Below are 23,728 nucleotides of genomic sequence, written 5' to 3'. Positions count from 1 at the left end.
AGAAAATTAGTTAAGAAAATTAGATTACATTTAATAAGATGGAATAATATAAAGCCACTGAAATCACACTGTGGAATGTTTACTGTGATAAAAAAATTTTGACACTATAACTAAGTGAAAAACATTAGGCCACAAAAGATAATTCTATTTTAGGTTTCTGTGTGTCTCAAAAGGTATTAAAAAATAAAAAATAAACTACAGTTAATTTCAGATGATTCAAGTAACACATGACTTTTGTCTTCATCTTTACTCTTTATTGAGTTTTCCAAATTTTTCTGCATTAGGTATTCCTTTAATTAATAAAATAATTTCCTTGATGATTTGAAATGTGTTTAAATGCTTTTAATCACAGATCTCCATACGGCACAAAAATATTTTAGATGACTATCATCTGTCTTACCAACAAAATAAAACTTAAATTTTTTTTTACTGCATTCTGAAAATTCAGTTCATGTTATTTAAAATATATACTGTATACTTCATAAATATGGATTTAAAAAATAAGAAAATGACATTATTACCATTTAAACCAAATGGTAATAATTATCAAATGGTAATTTGGTTTAATTACCAATCTCACATGCATAAGAGAATCCTAAATATGGTCACATATGTGGATATACAAGTATACACACATCTATAATGAACATGATTTGGAAAATAATTTCCTAAGGGAAACTAAAGAGAATCTGAGAGTCAAAATATGGTAGAGAACTGGAGACTGCTTCCCAGAATATAGTACATTCATTAAATGATGCTATAATTTTAATTTTAGCCCCCAATAATCTCAGAATTATGCAGTTAACTACTTTAATTCTCCATTTCACATTTTACATATAAAGCCCTGAACAAAGGCAAGAAGCAAGTGTCTTCATTCTATTTTATTTCCTGTGTCAGCTATTTGTAGTATGAGAATGAGATTAACTATTCATGCATAGTAAGAGATGTGCATAAGAATCTGATTCTATTCTCTCTATAAGAAGGAAAGAAACAATGTGATATACTTCAGATTCAGAAGAACTAAGGGGGGGTGGGGCGCTTGCCTCTGGATGGAGGTTAGCATTAATGCTGTGTTATTAGAAAACTTGCACTAAGACTGGGCTAATCCTCTCACACTGGGATTTCCTCCTGTCACTGCAGCAATAAAAAAGCTAACAAAAACATTAAATATCCAATAAGCCAGTTCCTACAGCATTCAACATTCTTGATTATTCTTGGTTTTTTACCCAGGCAACAGGATGCTTCTCTACTTTAGAAGACTTGATTCTCTTAGTACTAAGGCTAATAAATGCATACAATTGACAGAATTTTTAAACAGCAGAGAGTATAATACTCTTTGTATTATAAGAATAATTTGAACTCTAAAAATTCACAATTTTGATTCACTAAAATAACCTTAGCTCAGCAAATGCAGGCCTTTCTAATTCCAAAGAATGCCTTATGCATTTTAAAGAAAAACTTATTTCCCCAACAAAAATAATTTAGTAAAAAACAAATGACCAAGTTAAAACAATCCACATATTATATCCAACAAATCATGGATTTGTTATTTTTTCATTTAACTATTTATTTTGTTCATTTAAAATGGCGTGATTCATACCTTCTCACCAATCCTTGGGAAACCACTAGACCTTTTGAACTTAGACAGTGATGAAAACTGCACTCCTAACAAAATTGTATGCGTACTTAACAACTTACTCATGTTCATTGATATAAAGTTCTGCAAGTTCATGCCAGGCTTCTTGGTCTCCAACAAATCTGGTGAGGGAAAAGGACAAAAAGAGTGTATAGATATTTGGTAAATAAACAGCATGTGGGCAAAAAGGAAAATCAATGCAAATTCCATTTTAATTAAAAAAGATTTCTCAGAACAACAACACACATTCCTCTTGAAAACACTCACTGTTCCAGATATTCATTCAGTTCCCGAATGGCCTCCACATTTTTTCCCTGGGCTTTTCGAATGGCAATCTTACGCTTTCTTGCAGCCTATGGGTTGACATTAATAAAGGATTAGGCGCTCATGATTCCCTGGGTTTTTGTAAAGAAGGTAATTTGACTGTGCAAATTATTATCTCAATGCCAGTGAAACTCTATTGTAGAACTACTGCTTAGTGGAGATTTATAAACATACCCCATGACATCCCACCGGGGAATTCAAACATTCCTCTAACAATCACATATGCTTTACTTTTGATGTACACATATATGCATCATTTCATTCAAATAAATAACCATCCAGATTCTGATAATTACAAGCCAGCAGGGAATCTTAATCTTTATCCACCCTAAAATCCTTTACTCTGTCTCATTCATAGATCTGTATCTTAAGAGACAGAGGAATAGTTGAGATTAAGAAAAAAAAATCTCACCATGGCCACTTGAATGCCATTATACAAATATGGCTTCTAATAACTTTTTCACAATTTTAAGAGAACAATCTACTTATGAGTCTTTCAAATGAATAATATAGGCCTGAAAGACATATTTTTAAATAGACACAACAGTTAAACTTGCATTTTAAAGTTTTTTAAATGATAAATATCAAAATCAGGGGAGGGAAATGGGTGGAGGGGGGTAAACAGGAAAAAAAGGGGACATCTGTAATATTTTCAACAAAGTTAAAAAAAGATTTTTTAAAAAAATCAATGACATTTATTTATTCATTCATCAAATATGTACTGGACATCTACTATATGATAGGTACTATGCTAGACAATAAAAATATAAAAAGATACATCAATAAAAGAAAAACAATAATAGAGTATTCTAGAGAGTGTTGTGATGGAGTAGATCCTAACATGCCTGTAGCAGAGTGGAAGAGATGGAAGGTCAGGAAACAAAGAGGGTCCCAAATGTGACACCTGAACTGAAATAGAAAGGCAAGTAGACATTAAGAAAGCAAAAGAGGAAATAGTGTGGAAGACATTGCATAATAGGAGGAACACTGGAGCAAAGGCATAGGAGACAGCGATATTGTGTGTAATCAAGACTATGCACTAAGGCTGCAGTGAACAGTCTGGGACTGGAGGGCATTATATGAATTATTAAATTTACAACCCCTCCATCTCTGTTTATTTTATTCAATGCAGAAGGCTAAACAATAAAACACACTAGGACCAGATTTAAGCTTATTAATTATAATTATTGTTACTTTTTTATATAAAACATACTCCACAAGATGCAGACAATGGAAGTAAAATAGATGGATCCTCTTTAGACTAACGGAGCTACCTGTCAAGGAGGGAGAAAGGTGGGAGATTTTGCTCTGAAGAAGTAAGAATCAAAAACAAAACAAAACAGAGAAAAATCAAGAGACTCTCCAGTGAGACCAAGAGCAGTATTTACAATAATAGCAATAACAATATTTCAGTAACAAAAAAAATAACCTACATGTTAAAAATGTGCATCTTCGAATATTTGGCTCAGGCCAACGGCCTAACACAATGCCTGCCACCCAGAAGGTACTCAAACATATTTAAAATAATTTCAGTATGTAAAACAATGAAAGCACCAGAATATATGTAAAATTTAGAAAGTCTCAAGAATTTATAAGAAATGTAGAAGTAAAGTTGTAAAAGTAACGCAATCCTAGAGCCTTTAGTGAAAATATTAAACTTCAAATGAAAGCATTATTCGAAGCCCTTCTGAAAACAGGTGAGGAATAAATTACCATGTAATTAAGAAACTAATTTCTTTTGGACATATAATACTTAATTTCACCAATCCAACAGCATTTGAAACAAATTTAATTGTTTATTCTTTTCATTTTTTATGATACTTATTCCATACGGTAGAGCACAGAGTCCAGATTTTGGAAAAAAAAGAAACTAAAGCCCAACTATTCTCACTTATCAGCTTTCTAATCAAGGGCAAGATATTTATTGTTCACAAACCTAAGTAATATCACCAATCTCCAAGGATCACTGTAAAGCAACTAAAATAATATGCAGAATATAATGGTATTAATTAAATGAATGCTATCTTCCTTCTTTATACCTTTGCTTTGTGCTTAACATCTGTGTTTTAAGCCTTGCCAAAAGCTCTACTTATGAGATCTTTAAAGAACTGGCACAGGCTTGCTTAGTTTGATATTGATATCTTACCCCAAACCTTACAGGATTTGCACCAGCTGAGATGAGATAATTTATATAGATACAATGAAACGTGTTGAAAATAGTGCATCCAAGTATCACAATTCAGACAAAAGTCAAAGTATAAACCTGGATGGCAACTAATACTTCTACAGTCATAATAAGAGGTACGGTATGAACACTGTAATGGACACCACTATGCAGAGTATGAGTTTCTTGAAGAAAGGTGTACTAAAAACACCAGTCTAATGTTGTTAACCTCATTTTCTCAGTGATTTGAAACAGAACCATTTCTCTATTGTCGAACATACATCAATATTTTTAGGTCAGCAGCATTCTGCAGAATATAGTTTATAAAGCACTCCTATAGTGTTTCAAGGATAATTAATCTTTTAAAATGTCTTTTAAAAACAATTCTTTTTCTAAATGATGGAAAACAGAGGTTTAAACAACATAAATGCATCAAAAGAGATCAAATTAGAAGATCTGAAATTTCTGATTCGAATCCTAGATCCTCCTATAAAACTACTTGAAAGAATCTGAAATATTTCAAATTAAATAATGTTCTTTTGAATTATGTGTATTCCTGGTGAAATATAATTTTATAATGTAAAACAAACAAATTCAGTATTAAATTTGTAATAGCCTACTTTAAAAACTGTTGTCTACCTAATACACACTTCACAGTGAGGTATAAGAAAAGATTTTAAATATGGAGCTTTACTAATCAATTTGAGAAACATGCCCAAAAAAATCTCTACTATATGAGCAATATAGTGCTTAATCATGTAAAACCAAAGGTATAGCATTTTATCTCCTAATATTCTGAAGTTTAAAACAAGTTTTTAAGTGGTAACTATTCAAGTATGTAAAGCTAGTTTTCCTAATGTGAGAGCTTAAAAACCACCTGCATGGCAATTACTATCATACAGGGTATAATAATTTATTACTAAGTCACATAATATACAGCCCTTTCCAGGTTTTGAGAAAAATAACACCATGTTCTGACATAAGAACCAATCTTTATTTATCTTAATCATTTAAAGGAACATTAAGTAGGGATTTCATTTCTGGTCAAGATGATGTAACAGGGACCAGATTTACCTGCTTGTCTGAAACAACCAAAGAACTGGACTAAATACATGAAACCTTGTATTCAGGGAGAGGGAGGGGGATAGGGAGGGGGAAGGGGAGAGAGAGAGGGGGGAGGGGAAGGAGGAGTGTGAAGGGGAGGAAGAAGGAGAAAGAGAGACATTGATTGTTTGCCTCCCGAAAGCACCCCTACCAGGGCTGGGGAACCTGCATCCAAAGTACGTGCCCTTGACCTGGAATCAAACCTGAGACCACATGGTCCACAGGTCAACGCTCTAACCCCTGAGTAAACCAGCCAGGGCCATGAAACAACCATTTTAAACTGCAGGACAATTGGCAGCAAAAGACAGTAATTCCTGAGAGGCAGGAAACAAATGAGGTGAGCCCTATTTTTATTGCCCTGGCTTGCTGCCTTAAGAGAGTTTCAAGGGTGCTGTGCAGAGAGGAAGAAAACCAGATTGAGCCCAGCAGACTCTGAGATCAGAAGGAGCTGAGAGTAGAAAGATCAAAGAGGCTAGCATTAATAGGCTAGAGTACTGGAGGGAAAAAAACACAAGACAGAATAAAGACACTGGAAGTTCCCCTTGAGGAGTACTCAGCTTGGTATTGATCAGTGCATGTGTGTGAAGAAACTACCCAAGGCCAAGGAAAGAACCATCAAAAAGGTTTTGGGAGCCCAGCCAGTGTGGCTCAGTGGTTGAGTGTATGAACCAGGAGATCACCGTTTGATTTGGGTCAGGGCACATGCCCAGGTTGTGGGCTCGATCCCCAGTGTGGAGCGTGCAGGAGACAGCCAATCAATGATTCTCTCTCATTGATGTTTCTATCTCTCCCTCTCCCTTCCTCTCTGATATCAATAAAAATATACTTTAAAAAAAAAAAAAAAGGTTTTGGGGAGCCCTGGCTGATATAGCTCAGTTGGTTGGGATGATGCACCAAAAGGTCACGTGTTTGATGCCTGGGTTACAGATTCAGTCTCTGGTCGGAGTGCAGCTGGAGGCAACCAGTCAATGTTTCTCAGATCATCTCTCTCTCTCTCTCTCTCTCTCTCTCTCTCTCTCTCTCCCCCCCCCACCCTCCTACCTCCCTCCCTTTCTCTCTCCTTTCCCCTCTCTCTCTAAAATCAATAAAAACATATTTTAAAAAAAATATTCAACATCACTCATAATATAAATTATAATAACAAGGTAACATTTTAATCAATCAGACTAGCAAAAGTTAAACATGCCATGTGGGAGGATACAGTGAGAGAAGCATCTCCTCCACCATAGAAATGACTGTAGACAGCTAAAAAAAAAACCTTTGTGGAGGGAAATTTGGTAACTCCTATCAAAACTTAAAATGCATGTAACTTCCTGACAGATATTTTACTCCAGGAATCTATCCTACAAACAACATCCACTGCAACACTATTTCTGGGAGGAAGACATCAGAATCAACCTAAGAGTTCGCCAAAAGGGTCTTAAGTAAAACTGTTTTTCATGAAGACAGACTATACATCCATGCAATGCAATGCTATGCAATGCAGCTTCTCAAAGGATGATATAAAGGTTGTGCTGACATGGCATGACCTTTAAAATACACTGCTAGGTAAAGTATGCCACCATTTGCATTTTCAGCAATTCTCCCTATCAAAAGGAGAATACATAAACGTGTGCACATATCAGTAAGTGTATGAGAAAAAAATTATCTAGAAAAATACATAAGAAATTACTAACAAATGTTTGACTAAGTGAAGGAGGACTTGAAATCAGGAATGGGAGGAAAGATTTATTTTTCCTCTACACATTGTTTTGTATTATTTGTAATTTTTAATCTGGGTATAAATTACTTTTTCAAAAGAGTATTGCAAAAAATTTTTTAGATAGATGGAGAGAATGTGTCCCATTTCAGTAACTTCCCAAAAGAAAAATTTAAAAACTTCTGTTATAACTACTTTATTCTTTTTGCCCTAGGTAGGCTTTATGCTTTAATGTTAAAACTTACTCATGCCATTCATGAAATACGATGGCTTTGTCTCAAGCCTCACTCATCTTTCAAAGCTTACAAGGCTCAAAAATCACACAGCAAATCATCAAAGAATCAGGACTTAATAAGTCTATCTCAAAGTCCATAATCCATTCATTATATCATCCTGCCACCCTAAAAGCAAAGTCAAGGATGGTGTTTAATTCATTCTTCTATTCCCAATACCAAACACTCTGCAAGCACTCAACAAATTTTTTTTGAAATAACGAATGCATAAAGAGAGCTCCTTAAAGCTTGAGTAACAGCCTCATTTCTATAGTGGTTATCTAGGAGCATAGATGCACAAGACCAGTAAAAGAATCACATAACCACTTTTAGACAAAGCAAAGAATTACAGTTACAAGCTTGAATTAAAATTACAGATAAAAATAGAACTGGACTTTCTCATCTTTGAGATAATAAAGTTGCTTTGGAAAAAGAAACTGTGATGTCTTCTAAATAATAATTTGACTACTTAATATAAGTAAATTCTTTCCCTAATACACTTTTTTAATTCTAGGTCTTATATGGCTTTGTTATTTCCTTCAATGTCTACCTCAGTATTTTCTAAGGAAACAGTAACAGAGTCTTTAATTCTTAGTAATATCAACACTTTGTGACTCATGAAACATAATCATCATTTACAGCAGGACAGAAGGGACTGAGTAGAGATTAGATAAAAAATCTCTTATAAAAGAATAATACATTTAACAGCTGATTTTAATCACCTTATTCTAAAATATTCACCTAACAAGTAAGAAATTTAGTTACTACCACTTCATTCATAGTCAATGAGGGGACCCATTTGAATTTCTCTTTTGGCCAGTCTTAAAGCCATAAAACGTAGGAAGTACTACAAAGACAGAACAATATATAATTACATATTATTTTAGGTCTTGAAAAAGTGAAATAACTTATTTAAAATATCCTCAACTTAAATTGACACAAAAGTAAAATGTCTGATTCCTAAGTTCAAAAAAATAAATTATAAGCTATTAATTTTTAACTTAATATGAGAAAAATATAAGAAACAAACTTTTTTTCAGAAACTTGATTTCATTTTTTCAATATACAGGGCAAAAATAGGTTTACAGTTGTGAGTACATGAAACACAGTTTATTCCTGTATTAATATTTATTAATTATTATATTATTTATCAGTATAACTGTAAACTTAGTTTTGCCCCACCCTGTGTGACTGGGTAAAAAAATTAAATACTTTTAACACAGGTCAAGTCTTATAGTTAAAATAAACATATTACAACATCTTCAGAACAACAAATAGTGCTTTTTATATAGTTAAGATTAGAATACTATTCAAAACTTTCCTATTTTAACTACCTTTTTTGAGGGGAATATCTAGACAAAAGTAATAGAAGCTGTTTCTTATTTTTGTCTTTTTTTTAAATAATAGGTAGATTTGTAGCTCTGCCAAAACTTTTCCCTGAATTTTCTATATTCTTAGAATCTTCACAAAATAATGAATCCTTACCATTTAAATATGTGCCAAACAAACAAACAAACAAACAAACAAAACCTAGGAAGTTTCCCTGGGGGGGCGGGGGGGGGGGATAATATTAAAAACACAAATATAAAACATTTCAAAATATATACTTATAGCAAATCACCATGTTGTGTAACGTAAACTTGTATAATGTTACTGGTCAATTATATCTCAAAAAAACTGGAAAAAACTCTGTCTTTTGAGCAATATACAGAAGTATTACTAAATAATGTATCAAAAAGGACAAGCAGAGATCAGAGATTTATGACCAATGAATGCTTGGTTTAATGCTATCTAGAAATTGCACACTTCAATATGAAATCATTTCCCAACTTAGCATACATAATTTATTTTTAAATGAATCAAGTTACTCATCTTCAATTATTAAACATTTCTGCATCTTATAATCCAGTCATATATTTTATTAGCTTTTTTAAAATGTGCATTTTTAATGAAATACTGCCAAATAAGAGAACACCATGTTTTTGTATTATGTGTTAATGTAAGAATTTCTCCTTTTATAAAAGGACAATACAAACTCAAACTGTCTTTTGTTTAAAATTTCTAAAAATATTTTTATTTTAGCAGGCATATGTATGCAAGACATTAACAACATAAAACATTAAAAATGCCTGATGTTATTTAAAGACTCTCTTTAACTTTTCATTTAATACAAGGTAAATCTGAGGGAAGCCATTCTATCAATACTAAACTAAAATGTTTTCAACAACATAAAATTTTTTCTCTAGGGTATTTTTAAAACAAATAATACTATATAAGTATATTTGGAACAAATATTTTGTCCAATAAACTGATATGAAATTTGTTCAAAATCAGAATAAATTAAAGATATTTATATATTTTTCCTTTAAATATATTTACATATGATATAGTCATTCTTATTCAGGTAGAAAAAAGTAAATCCAAAACAAAACACCTTCATTAACCACATTAACCACATATACTAATTATTGAGATGACTTCTTTCATTTCTCATTAAGACAATTAAAATTTAACTACACAAACAAGACGAGTTACTATTTCATAAACTTCAACAAAATATTACAAAATTAAAAAAACACTGAGCTTTGCTGGGCTTTTATGCAAGCACATAAAATTCTTTCTTCCCCAATTTCAATTAATTTTTTTTTTAGTAAGATATCTCGTAAGTCAAATTTAACTGGAGAGTTTTAAATCTATTTTTTAAAACAACCCATCTTGAAATATTTAAAATAAGATAATAAAACATGGTTTCATATGTATTTTTCCATTACTTCCAAAATGAATTAATTTTGCCTTTTGAAATAAACTATATCATCTTCAGAACCATTAGTTAACTTACAGTGTTAGTTGGATCTTCATGTAGAATTCGATCATATAGCTGTATTGCATCATCATATCTATTTAAAAAGAAAAAGAAACATCAAGAATCATGAACTTAAAATTTAGTGACAAATAGTAAATACTGGAAAAGTTTCAACTGGCAGTGCTTTGCATGCATTTATAATTGCTATCCAAGTCACTTTTTATATTCCTATAATGGTAAGGTTTGCTATGGTGTGGGTTTTTTTTTAAAATGGAAAAAAGTATCACATAAAGTATTTCTAGAAAAAGTTACTTCAAAACATACTGATCTAATTGGGCCTAAATACAAATGTAAAATCTAGCAGCACAAAGAGATACCTTTATGATCCTCGATATACCTAGAATTACAACCAATAAAACATAAGAAAAAGTTTAATTTTAATAAATCCGTTCACAAGGAAATGATATATGTATTAATTCTCCTTTAATGAATATTTATAATAGCTTTTCTTAGTTAAACACCTACTAAGTATCCATACATAATACTTACTCTTTGCTGGGTTACAATCTCATGAGAGAAACAGTTAACAAATTTATCAAATGAAAGAATACTCACATATGACAGTAAATAACTAAAAAGCCAAAATTAACATTATGTGATAGAGATTCTAAGTAGGGATACATTAGAAATTAAATAAAAAACTTTCCTTAATTATATACTCTTACATAGGAAAACCTTGATTAGGATGCAAAGAAATAGCTGAGTGATTCTGAAATTCCTTCCTAACAATGTTCATAACCACCAGTTCCCATCCTATCAATTTCTCCACTTCTGAATAAAGATCTTTAAACAAAGCAAAAACCAATGTTTAAAAACTTTTACAGCAGTATTTCTAAAACCAGGAATAACAGATACATGTCTTAGGATCTCTTCATAAGTTCCCTATAGGACATTTTTAATTTTATATTTTTCTCTTACTGATATTTTCTTGAAGATATCTTTTAATGATAGATATGAATACTTTATATCATGTGACTCATCTTTCAACTATACAGTGACCCCAAAATTTTAGTACCCTAGTCAATGTTTGTGATTATGGTCATGCCAATAGGTAAGAATACTTTACCTGTTATTGTTATCTATAGCAGATTACTGAAAAAAATAAAAGCAGACTGAATTTGTAAATGTGTTCACTCCATGCAAAGAGCAAACCACATCCCTGCACGCTAAGTCAATTAGACTCAGCAGTAATTCAAATAAAGAAAATTAGTTTGGACATCAACTGCTTGATACTATAATAGGTCTGCTAGCCTCATAAGAATCTACAACTAAATAAGGAAATAAAATCAAATCATTAAATAATAATGAAACAAAACAGTAAAGTATGCAAAACAAGGGCAAAATTAATGCTATAGAGCAGAAATTATCACAGGACAATACATGAGAATCACCTGGGAATCTTTTCCAACTAAAATAGCTCTGAAAAAGATATCAGAAGTGACAGAGAAAGATATGAAGCCATTCATTGTTTTTATAGTTGTATAAAACCTATATACATTATATTTAAACATCTTTAAATTATACTGTAATTTAAAAAATAATTTATGTAAAAACTGAGTGTGATGGTTAATTTTATGTGTCAACTTGACTGGCCCAGATCAAACATTATTTCTAGGTATGTCTGAGGGTGTTCAGGATGAGATTAGCTTTGAATCTGTAGACTCAGCAAAACAGACTGCCTATCCAATGTGGGTGGGCATCATCCAATTCCTTGAGGGTCTGAATAGAACTAAAGTGGAGAAAGGAGGAATTTAACCCTATTTTACAGCCTCACTTCTGAGCTGGGACATCTCATCTTACCTCCCCCATCCTCAGATTGAGATTTATACCATCAGCTGCCTTCGTTCTAGCCTCTGGACTTGGACTCAGACTGAATTATAGCACCAGTTTGGCTGGATCTCCAGCTTGCAGATGGCAGATTCTGGAACTTCAAAGCCTCCAAAATCGTATGAGCCAATTCCTCATAACAAATCTCCATTTATATGTTGCTCTCTGTGTATGTATGTATGTATATGTCTGTGTGCGTGTGTCTGTGTGTGTGTGTGGGGGGGGGGGGGGCGGTTTCGCTAGAGCAGTGGTTCTCAACCTGTGGATCCCGACCCCTTTGGCAGTCAAACGACCCTTTCACAGGGGTCGCCTAAGACCATCCTGCATATCAGATATTTACATTACGATTCATAACAACAGCAACATTACAGTTATGAAGTAGCCAACGAAAATAATGTTATGGTTGGGTCACAACATGAGGAACTGTATTTAAAGGGCCAGAAGGTTGCCGAAACCAGTTTGGCTCAGTGGATAGATCGTCGGCCTGCAGACTGAAAGGTCCCAGGTTCGATTCCGGTCAAGGGCATGTACCTGGGTTGCAGGCATATTCCCAGTAGGAGATGTGCAGGAGGCAGCTGATCGATGTTTCTAACTCTCTATCTCTCTCCCTTCCTCTCTGTAAAAAATCAATAAAATATATTTAAAAAAAAAAAAAAAAAGGGCCAGAAGGTTGAGAACCACTGCTCTAGAGGATCCTAATACACTGAAGGTCAAGAAAAATTTACATTTAGTCAGCAATGTTCTGATACCTGTCTTTTTACCTGGGGGGTTTTTTAAAGAAAAATCTGGATTACACCCTCACAAACTGATTTCAGTAAAGTGGGGGCAAGGCAACTACTGATTTTTTAAAATTCCACATATTCTAATTTACACCATCATGTATGAGAATCAATGATTAATGATCCTATTTAGCAAAGACACACCTAACAGCCACTCTTTTATATAAAAAGATTAAAACTTTACTAAGTAAAATGGTGCTACAAGTTTCAATTAAAAGAAAACACATAATTGTATATGATAAAAGGCTAATATGCAAACCGACCGAATGGTGGAAAGACTGGTTGCTATGATGCACACTGATCACCAGGGGGCAGACGCTCAACACAGAAGTTGCCCCCTGGTGGTCAGTGCGCTCCCACAAGGGGAGCACTGCTCAGCCAGAAGTCCTGAGCCAGGCTCACAGCTGGTGAGCACAACAGTGGTGGTAGGAGCCTCTCCCACCTCCATAGTAGTGCAAAGGATGTCCAACTGATAGCCCAGGCCCACTCCCTGGGGAGTAGGCCTAAGCCGGAAGAGGGACATTCCCGAGGGTAGAAAAAATAAGCACATAAAGATGGCTTGCATTCTGTCCCTGACCTGACCTCAGATTCCTGGACTGTGAGAGGGTGCAGGCCAGGCTGAGGGACCCCCCAAGTGCACGAATTTCGTGCACTGGACTTCTAGTCTATATAATAAAAGTCTAAGTGACCATTACAGCAGAACCAGAATGACCGTCGCCATGATGTGCACTGACCACCAGGGGGCAGACGCTCAAAGCAGGAGCTGCCCCTTGGTGGTCAGTGCACTCCCACAGGGAGAGCGCCACTCAGCCAGAAGCTGGGCTCACGGCTGGCTCCTCCTCCGCGGCAGCTCTAAGGAGCAGCAAGCCAAGCGGTAAGGAGCAGCGAGCAGGCGGGTGGTAAGGAGCGATGGGTCCCAGACTGCGAGAGGGCGCAGGCCAGACTGAAGGACACCCCCACCCAAGTGCACAAATTTTGTGCACCAGGCCTCTAGTAATAATAATAATAATAATAAGGCTTAGCCCTGGCCGGTATGGCTCACATAGCTGGAGCATCATCAGGTCATATGCCCACGTTTCAGTCGAGGTGTGTGCAGAAGGCAACTGATGGGTCGATGTTTCTCTCTCTCTTCACCTTCCTCTCTCTAAAATCAATAAAAACATTTTTTAAAAAGGCTTAAAGAAATTAAAGTTCACTGAGTTTCTTAGAAAACCTGAAGTAACACTTAACAATAAGTTCTTGTTACCATATCAATATTTTTTTTGGTTGGAAAGGAATAGTAAATATTAAAAACTAGTACCACTCAATCCCTCACAACATAATTTTAAAAATCATTCATCTTGGACTATGGAATGTATTCTGCTATTCATATATTTTAAGAATGGTTTAGGGACTCATATTACTTGAGATAAAACAAAAAAAAAATTATTAGAGCAGCACACTGATTCAGGAGCAATCTTTTCAGATTTCTTCCATTCTGTCCTGATTCAAAATTAGTTTCTGCTAACCTAAACTAATACTATTTTATTTACTTTTTTATCTATATCCTTTGCTAACTCACAGAGAGGATACAAAGAGATTAAAATGTACACTCAACAAACATATAAGTCCAGGAGTGAAGGAGTTGAGAAAAATTATACCAATAAATCCAGCTTAAAACAAACTACTGCAATTGAGGTACAAGTTAATTGTCTTACCTGAAACAACAAGCTAAAAAGGCGAAAATAAGCTGATCTTAAAATACATGCATAAATTCAAAGGATTCAAAATAGTCAAAATAATCTTGGAGAGAAAAAACACACAAAGCTAAAGAATTCCCAATGCCCAATTTCAGAACTTAATACAAAGCCACAATATCAATAGAGTGTAGAATCAATATGGTGCAATATATGATAAGCCCAGAATTCAACCCTCACATTTATATTTAGTTGTTTTTAACAAGGGTGCCAAGACAAATAAGGAAAACATAGTCTTTTCAGCAAATGGTGCTGGGACACCTAAATATTCATATGCAGGAAAATGAAGATGGACACATACTTCAAACCATAAAAAATATTAAATCAAAATGAGTTAAAGACCCAAATGTAAAAACTAATACTATAAAACTCTTAAAAGATAGGCATAAACTTTGTGACCTTGGATAAGACAATGGTTTCTAGACATGACACCCAAAGTAAAAGAAAGAAAAAAAAATAAACCGGACTTAATAAAAGATCAAAAAATTTGGTAATCAAAGGATACCACTAAGCCAGTGATTTTCAACCAGTGTGCTGTGGCCCACAGAAAATTTTCAAACATGCAGTACCTGACTATTAAGTCAGAAACAATGACTTCTTTTTCCTTAGATTGTCAAATAAAAAAATGGCAACAGCCAATATAACAATAGCCATCTGTGTGAATGAATCAAAATTATACCTTTTTTTGTCAGATCAACAAAAAATATATATTTTGGTGTGCTGCAAAATTCTAATAATTAGTTTATGTGTGCCTTGAGATGAAAAAGGTTGAAACTGCTACACTAAGCAAATGAAAAGAGTGTGAGACTATTTTTGCAAATCATTTATCTGATAAGTACCTTGTATCTAGACTATATATAAACAACTTTTACAACTAAATAATAAAAAGACAAATAACCCAATTTAAAAACAAAGAAGATATAGAAATGGTCAATAATTTTATGAAAAGATGTTCAATATTTCTGGTTCCTGGAACAGCATGTAAAAATATCATGGAAGCTGTCACTCCCATCCACACAAGAAAAAAAGCTAAATTGGACAAACCAATAACTCTCTAGATCCATCAGAGAATTAAAGTCACAGGTCAAACCACTGCCCCCAAAATTAAGACATGTAAACACAGATAATCACAGCTTACTGTAGCAGGAAAACAGGACATAAGTGTTGACAAGAATATGGAGAAAAGAGAACCCTTGTGCACTGTTTGTGGGAATGTAATTTGGAACAACAACTATGGAAAACAGTATGGAGATTCCTTAAAAAAATTAAAAATAAAATTACCATTTAATCCTAGGTCCACTTGTGGGTATTTATGTGAAGGAAACAAATGCACTCTCTTAAAAGATATATGCATCCCCATGTTCATGAAAGCATTGTTTACAATAGCCAAAACATGGCTCAACCTAGGTGTCCATCAACAGATGAATGAGATCGTGACATGTATACAATGTAATATTATTTACTCATAAAAATGATGGAAATTCTGCCATTTATGGCAACCTGGATGGACCTTGAGGACATTATGCTAAGTGTAGTAAGTCATACAGAAAGACAAGTACTATATGATCTCACTTGCATGTAGAATCAAAAAGAACCTGAATTTACAGATCAAGAAAGCAGATTGGTGGTTGCAGAAGTGGGGGTGGGGCTGGGGGTGGGAGTGTGTGAAATGGGTGAAGAGGATCAAGCTTCCAGTTATAAATAATTAACAGCATGGTTACTATAGTTAACAAGACTGTATTATAATTGAAAGTTACTAAGAGAGCAAATCTTAAAAGTTCTTATGACTATGGGTGGTGATGGATAACTACTTACTATAATCGTTTCATTATACATATATATCACATCATTACGTTGTATACCTGAAACTAATACAAAGGTATATGCCAATCATATCTCAATAAAAAAATTATTAATAATAGCTTCTATACCTTGAGTGCCTATGAGGGTCCTACACATATATTTGTAAGTCCCCCCAAAATCCTGAGAAGTTGGTAATATTCTTGCTTTACAGAGGAGTGAAGCCAAAAAACCTTAAAGTTAAATAATTTGCTAGGTAAACAGCTAATAAATCCTAAAACCAAGATTAGCTGAAGCCAATTCTTATTCCAAAATATAATCTATTTCATTAGCCCAGAGATGGGAAGTGGATTACACTTTTATGTCAAATTCTATTTACTGGGAGTAAAGGCCAGGATTTATGCTGAGATTACTCTGAATCTCAGGAGCAAGAGATTTTGCACAATCAATGATGCTGCCATAAGCATAGGAGAACATAAAGATAGGCCTCATATTTGCTGTTTTCAAATGGGACCACACTATTTACAAGACTCAGTTACCTTTCCATGGCTTCAAATCTCATGCCAGTTAGTCGCTTGACTCTGTGACTGCCAGGGAACTGTCTTCTCAACTCCTGAAGACAAAACTAAAAAAATAATTGGTAAACAAGACTTGAAAAGTAGTAATTATATTACATACACCAAATGAACTACAAATAATGACCTACAAAAGTCTTCAATGTATCTTCTTAAATAATATCACTAGTGTAATATAATGAAGTGATATTATCTAATGAATAATGGGATAAAAGGAGAAATCTGAATTATAGTGAAAGAAATCATCAGTTCTCAGACACTAATCATACTGATAAGTAGGAAAATAAGCAGATCATGTGTCCACTAATAACTTCAAATACTACCACCATATTACTTCTCAAAAATTGCCTACATAATGTGTTAAGCACCATTTAAATGTCCACCACAGTTTCCTGGCATTTTCTTCCTAACGATGCATAAAGATTCTTTAGATAAAAATTAAGTTCTTTGGTAGCACTTTTAAGTCCCTGGCAACTACTACTAATACTTTGCTTAATATTTCTCTGTTGAAATTATAATAATCTTGTCAGTACAAACATCCTGATTTGGGTCCGGGAGGAGCCTGCAACGTAGGTACATGCCTTTGACTGGAATCGAACTCAGGATCCTTCAGTCTGCAGGTTGACGCTCTATCCACTGAGCCAAACTGGCTAGGGTGTGTGCGGGATGCAACCAATCAATGTCTCTCTCTCACATTGATGTTTCTCTCTCCGTCTCTCCTCATCCCCTCCACTCTCTTTAAAAATCAATGGAAAAATGTCCTCAGGTAAGGATAAACAAAAAACAAAGAAACAAACAAACAAAGAAATAATTGTGAAAATTAAAGAAAGCATGATGTAAAGCATTTAGCATAGTACCTAGCAGATACGCGCTCAAAATATAGCTATTATCACTCTCTATTTTAAAAGCAGCATTAGTAATTTAAGTCATGCTCTGCAAATGTTAGGATTTTCTAATAGTTCAAGGTATACATTTACAATATTACAAAACAGTGTAACAACATATACTATGAAAGATATTCAATAACCCAAAAGATAAACTTGTTTTAAATTATCTACTTCTCATTACATACTCTATAATATAGCATAATTCAACCAGTAAGCAGATAACCTTCAACTAATTTATCCTCTTCAGTAAAACTGGAATACTAAATATCTACTTCTCAGGAATGTTAAAAAGATGTGAGAACATACTGTGTTCAAAGTACCCAGTTAGGCCTACCTACCCTTAAGAGTAGCATTGAAAACCAGCTGTAGAAAGCATTCTATACAAGCCATATACTAAGTCTTATACATATAATCCATGAAGCATATTAAATATAAAATAAAATTAGTTTAAATACCTACCAATGCCAAGTCATCCCGACCATAGTCTAGAGCTGCAATCATCACCTGTTCATATATGATCCAAACTAGATACATAGAGAGAGAAAAAAACTAAATTTACTATAAAATCTCCCAACAGAAACTAGATAATGAATTCTTCCTGTTTGGTATTTTAGAGAAAAGTACTTATAACTGAAAATTATTTAGTGTATTTTATCAGCAATTAAGAAAAGAAGGTATCCTTATATGCTTCAGCAATGTAAAATATTTAAGTATCTTATCAAGTAAAAAAAAAATTTCCAATTATCTAATACCTTTACTGTTCTAAAGGATTCTTTATGAAATACATTTTGAACAGACTAGATTGCAGCCCTGAGCTTTAAAACAAAAACGCTTATTTGATGGCTTTACTACTAACAGAAATTATAAAGCCTTCCCAAAATAAAGTATTAGTCTTCCTGAGAAGTTTTTAATAAGTGACAATCACAGATAGATTGCTATAAACACTAGAAAAAATAAGATTTTTTTAAAAAAACTAAGAATGGTAAATAGACATGTGCTAAGCATAAATATAATAAGTTAAAAAACTTACTATCATCTCCAAGCTTAGAAGCATATTCATTAATTAATTCCTCTCCAACTTCCACAATTTGCTCACTATTTCTTGAGTTTTCATCTCTCCATTTTCTCATTTTATCTCGCATTTCTGAAAACAAAAAACTTGTTATAATGTGTGTGTGTATATATATTTGATCAATGTCAAAATCACTAAAATGAAGTCAACTTTTTTGATAAAGAAAATAAACTCACACTAATATAAAAGTCCATGTATCTCAAAGTTCATAAAGCAGAATACCAATTTAATAAGACAGACAGATCCTTTGGAAGACTACAAATATATAATAATGCAACTACCTTTAAAAGTAATGAATGGCAGTCCACTACAAAGATCCTCTATCCCTTTAAGCAAATGTATCTTAACATTTTTGAGATTCTAGAAAATGTTCAGAATTTGACAAAAGCAAGGGATTATTTTCCCAAAAAAATGCATAAAATTATACATAGAAATCTCAAAAATTCAAGGTGTTCCTGAAGTTAATCCACTGACTCAAGAACATAAAATTTTCATAATCAGGAAATAATAGTAGCCCTTTAAGAAGCAGACTGCCCATGAACTAGAGACTAAAAGAGAAAAATTGATTCCCATCTGTCAAATATCTCATTTACCAATGGTCTTCAATTTTCATCAGTCTTACTCTACTTATTCATAACCAAACTATTATTGAAATAACTTTCTAGGCCCAAGATGGAGCCACTTTTCTCCAGGTGCCATGCTAGCAAACTAAAACTTAAATAACTCTCAAGTCCCTGTAAATGCTCCACTTGATCAGAAATGCAGCATATCCTATCAACTGGAGAAAAAAAAAGGAAGTGAAATCTCATGGGATGTTCAATAGGATCTGTTACCTCAAATGTCTTGTTCAGTACCGTGTCCTCAAGAACTAGAACAGTGCCTGGTACAAAGTACTCAAATATATGTTTAATTAACATGCTATTTAGCATATCGGCTAAAGCTAGGTGTGGTTGAGATTGCCCAAAGAAGACATTTAACCTTTTTTAGATCTCTTTGAAGTTATGAGACCTTTGAATTATTTTTTTCCCCAAAACAAGTACATGTTTACATACACTCAATTTTGCATATAATTTCAGGGAATTCATGGACCACTTAATACCTATGCCTACATCAGTAAGGAGCCTATATATCTCCAGTCTAATGTAACCATTGATAATAAATTAAGAAGAGGATTAAGGAAAGAAGCATTGGAGACACAAAAATTAAAATGTAAGTAGATGTAGAGGAAAGCAAAGGAAAGGTCTAAGAAAATGAGAACCTTAATGTTATTAAGAAACCAAGGAAAGAATTTTTCAGAAGGGGGGAATCTGCAATGACAAATGTAGTATAGATGTACAAAAACACATAAATCTGGCATTAGGTCTCCCCAGAAACCTTGCTGGAGTGATAGAGCAGGGAAACCAATTTGTGGTTGTTTTAAGGACTGAATAAAAAGAGAGTAAGTAGCCCTAGCCGGTTTGGCTCAGTGGATAGGGCGACCGGCTAGGAACTGAAAGGTCCCAGGTTTGATTCTGGTCAAGGGCACATACCTCAGTTGCAAGCTTGATCCCTGGCCCTTGAACCGGTGCATAAGGGAGGCAACCAAGCTCTCACAGGGATGATTCTATCTCTCCCCTCCTTTCCACTCTCTAAGAAAATCAATGGAAAAATATTCTCGGGTGAAAAAGAAAAAAAGAGAGGAAGAAGAGACACTATGAACAACTAAACTGCCTTTATTTCACAAATTTTTTCACCAAATATTTATTTAGTGCCTACTAGATGCCAGGCATTGTGCAAGGTATCCTATCCATACCCTGACCAAATACCCTAACCTCAATGAACCCTCCTTATAAGTCTGTCCCACCTGCAAATCACTAAATAATAACTCCTCTAATAAACCTCAATAATTTTCAACTGGCTGAATAAATAAACCATATATCCTACTTTTTTAATAGAACCTAATAGAGACTAGGAGAACGTTAGATGTACTATATAGGGTTTTTATAAACATGTGATCACTTCTCCTATAACAAGATTTACAGTACTCTTTGAACTAACCATTTCCACAACTTTAATTCATGATACGATTCAAAGGAATTCTTAAGGACCTAGGTCCAACTGACAGCCCTCATAGAAATATATAAAGAAATTATTCCAACACTAGAAAAATTACTTAGTTTTTTTTGGTAACAGTTTATTAATGTTTATTATTAATCTAATTAACAATTCATTTAGTCAGCAAATAAATACTGAGTTCCTCACATAAATCAAGCACTAGAACCAGAGGCCTGGTCCCTCCCTCCATTCTAGGAGAGAGAAAATTTTACAACTTAACACAACTGGGCAAGTGCTTCACGAGTATAAAAACACATAGTTAAAGGAGGAGGGGCAGGTTTTGTTGCTTTTTTGATTTTGTTGTTTTTCTTTCCCTTTTTAAAATTTTGGAGGGATGGGGAAGAGCTGTGGGATAGTCAAGGAAAAACTCTTTAAAATATATGACTGTTGTGGGAAATTTTGAGAAATGATGACGTAAAATGGGGACAAGAGTGGGACAATGACGAAAGAACACTCCTGGTGGAAGGAACAGCATGCGCCCAGCCCTAATACAAGAGGCGCAGGGCACATTTCGGGAATTCAACAAAAGGCAGCACTGTCGGCTCGGAGAGACAGAATAGTTTAAGACAAAGCTAGAGACCTAGGTGGGAGCCAGATCATTTTTCCTAAGCACTTAGTTTAAAAGCACTTTCACCTGTTTTCGCTCTTGTTCCTCAACAAACTTGTGACATAGTTATTATTTTAGAATGCCCACAGGGTAGTCCAAGTTACTCAGTTAAATCACCCTGTCGGCTGGTACATACCTACTCATTCCTTAAGATTATATACATGATACTACCACCTAAGGAACTTATCTTGAACAAAGTTTCCAAACAGCACTTTCTAAAAACAAAAAGCATGATACATTCACATTTTCAAAAAAACATTAAAAATAACAGCCACCTATCTACCATCCAGCCTAAGAAACATGTCCTGAGAAGCCTTTTATAACTACATATTGACAGCCCTGACCGGTTTGGCTCACTGGATAGAGCCTTGGCCTGGGGACTGAAGGGTCCCAGATTCGATTCCGCTCAAGGGCTTGTACCTTGGTTGCAGGCACATCCCCAGTAGGGAGTGTGCAGAAGGCAGCTGATCAATGCTTCTCTCTCATCGATGTTTCTAACTCTCTATCCCTCTCCCTTCTTCTCTGTAAAAAATCAATAAAACATATTTTTAAAAAAACACAAAACTACATATTGACAGGTTTGTCTTCATTCGACTGTGAACTCCATGAAGGTAGGGACTGTATGTTGCTTAATTTCTTATACCCAAGATATAGCACTAAGCGCTTTTCTTGTTTAATATCATGGAATTCTCCGATACGGGTAGCAACACTGAGACTCACGGTGGGCTGGAGGCCACAAAGCCAATAATCACTGAATTAGGTTCAAGTATACAGGAATTTTACCTTTCCCCATACATGTTTGCAACTTTGTGATCTGATCCTGGAGAGGTTTATTCACCAGGGGTGAATACAACTTTCAGGACACAGGTGATCAGGCCATTGTTTAACCACTGAAACACGGCATTCCTTGAACACACAAGCTGTGTAAGTCTCCTGTTAAACGCTGGGAAGATGAATTTCAAATACAGGTATTTCCTGCGCTAGAGAAACTCAAGGCTCTTCTCTCAAGCATGTTTCCGGCTCAAGTTTTCCACAAGGGAAAACAACTCTGTTACAGAACTGGCCCTAAGTTTGCTTCCCGACTTAAAGAACACACGTCACCTAACATTAAACCGGGATGGGGAAGAGGTCCAGCTCCCGTGAGCACATGCCCAAGGTACCAGTCCTTTTTCCCTTCCGAAAAGACATTCCTGCGGGAGTAAGATGGACGTTCTGCTGTGTATGTAGATGTGTTCCGGGGAGGAGTGGGACCAGGAGTCATTAAAAAGGGAAGATGTCAGAACTCCAGCTTTGCAGAGGAAACGAGACGTAAAGCAGCAAGCAGAAGAATGAGATCTGTTCACGGGTCTCCCACACACCTTTTCTGCACCAAGTTGTAACCCTTCCTCCATGGCGCTCAATGCAAGGGCCTTCCAGGTCCTGTACTTCTTGGCTGCAGGAACCTCCCCGCCCTCCCCGTGCCGCCCAGGAGCCCCGGGTCCCTCCCGCCTCAAAACAGAAGCTGCCCTGGTCCCCTGAATTGGTCTTGTCTCTCGCTGAACACAAGCGGTGGGGACCCCGCAGACACCGGTGGGCGGCCGGGCCACGGTACAGGTCAGCCTCCACCTCCTCCCTGGCCGCTACCTCCACTCAGCCGGCGCAGAGAGCAGAGAGCTCAGCTCTCCAAGGGCACCAGGTGTCCCGCACCCGTTCCCAGGGCTTCCGGTCTTTCCGCGCCCGCTCCGCCTGTCGTTACCTTCCCAAGTGACATCGTAAAGCTCTGACACCTTCGCCATCTTCTCAGAGCCTAGAGGCAGCTGTGGGGAGGGGGCGGAGACACGCGGTCACGTGACGAATTACGACCCCCACTTCTCATTGGTTGTGAAAGCGCAGGGGGCGGGATCCGCGGCGCACGTGCGCGCGGCTTTGCGGAGGGCCTGTCGGGCCAGGGGGCGGGGCGAGCTGGGCGGCGCGCGGGCGGTGCCGGGACGTCGAGGACGCCCATGCCGGGTAAGGGGGCGGGGCGAGCGGCGCTGGGAGGTGGAGGACGCTCTGGCGGCTGAGCTTGATGGGCGTGAGGTGTGTGTTTTACCACGGAGTTTTAATGAATGCGGGATTTTAAATGTGTGCACTTCCGGCTTTTCGCTTTTCTCCGCCTAGGTGTGTTTAGTCTCTTCCTACTCCCTAATCAGTTCCTTGTTCTCATGGCCTGCTGCAGCGCCACGTTCTGCCCGAATCCCTTATTTGCCCCCAACTTTCCTTCTTCCTCAGCGGCATCTCTCTCCATTTATTTTTTAATGTTCGGCTAAG

At 35.6% G+C, this 23,728-nt stretch overlaps 1 protein-coding gene across 2 annotated transcripts in view; it reads right to left on the bottom strand.

Moving 5' to 3' along the window:
* Positions 1-23,214, bottom strand: part of EMC2 (ER membrane protein complex subunit 2) — a 43,630-nt gene extending 20,416 nt beyond the window's left edge. For both annotated transcript variants that reach the window (XM_036338071.1, XM_036338072.1), the window contains exons 1-7: positions 23,175-23,214; positions 18,697-18,810; positions 18,126-18,190; positions 16,744-16,829; positions 10,039-10,096; positions 1,904-1,989; positions 1,699-1,758 (exon numbers count right to left, since the gene is read on the bottom strand). In XM_036338071.1, coding sequence (XP_036193964.1) covers positions 1,699-1,758; positions 1,904-1,989; positions 10,039-10,096; positions 16,744-16,829; positions 18,126-18,190; positions 18,697-18,810; positions 23,175-23,214 — 509 coding nt within the window. The remainder of the gene's footprint in view (positions 1-1,698; positions 1,759-1,903; positions 1,990-10,038; positions 10,097-16,743; positions 16,830-18,125; positions 18,191-18,696; positions 18,811-23,174) is intronic.
* Positions 23,215-23,728: the final 514 nt, after the last annotated feature.

Source organism: Myotis myotis, unplaced genomic scaffold (assembly GCF_014108235.1).
Source record: "Myotis myotis isolate mMyoMyo1 unplaced genomic scaffold, mMyoMyo1.p scaffold_m19_p_16, whole genome shotgun sequence".
Classification (NCBI taxonomy): Eukaryota; Metazoa; Chordata; class Mammalia; order Chiroptera; family Vespertilionidae; genus Myotis; species Myotis myotis.
This window is presented reverse-complemented; position numbering and strand designations above follow the sequence as displayed.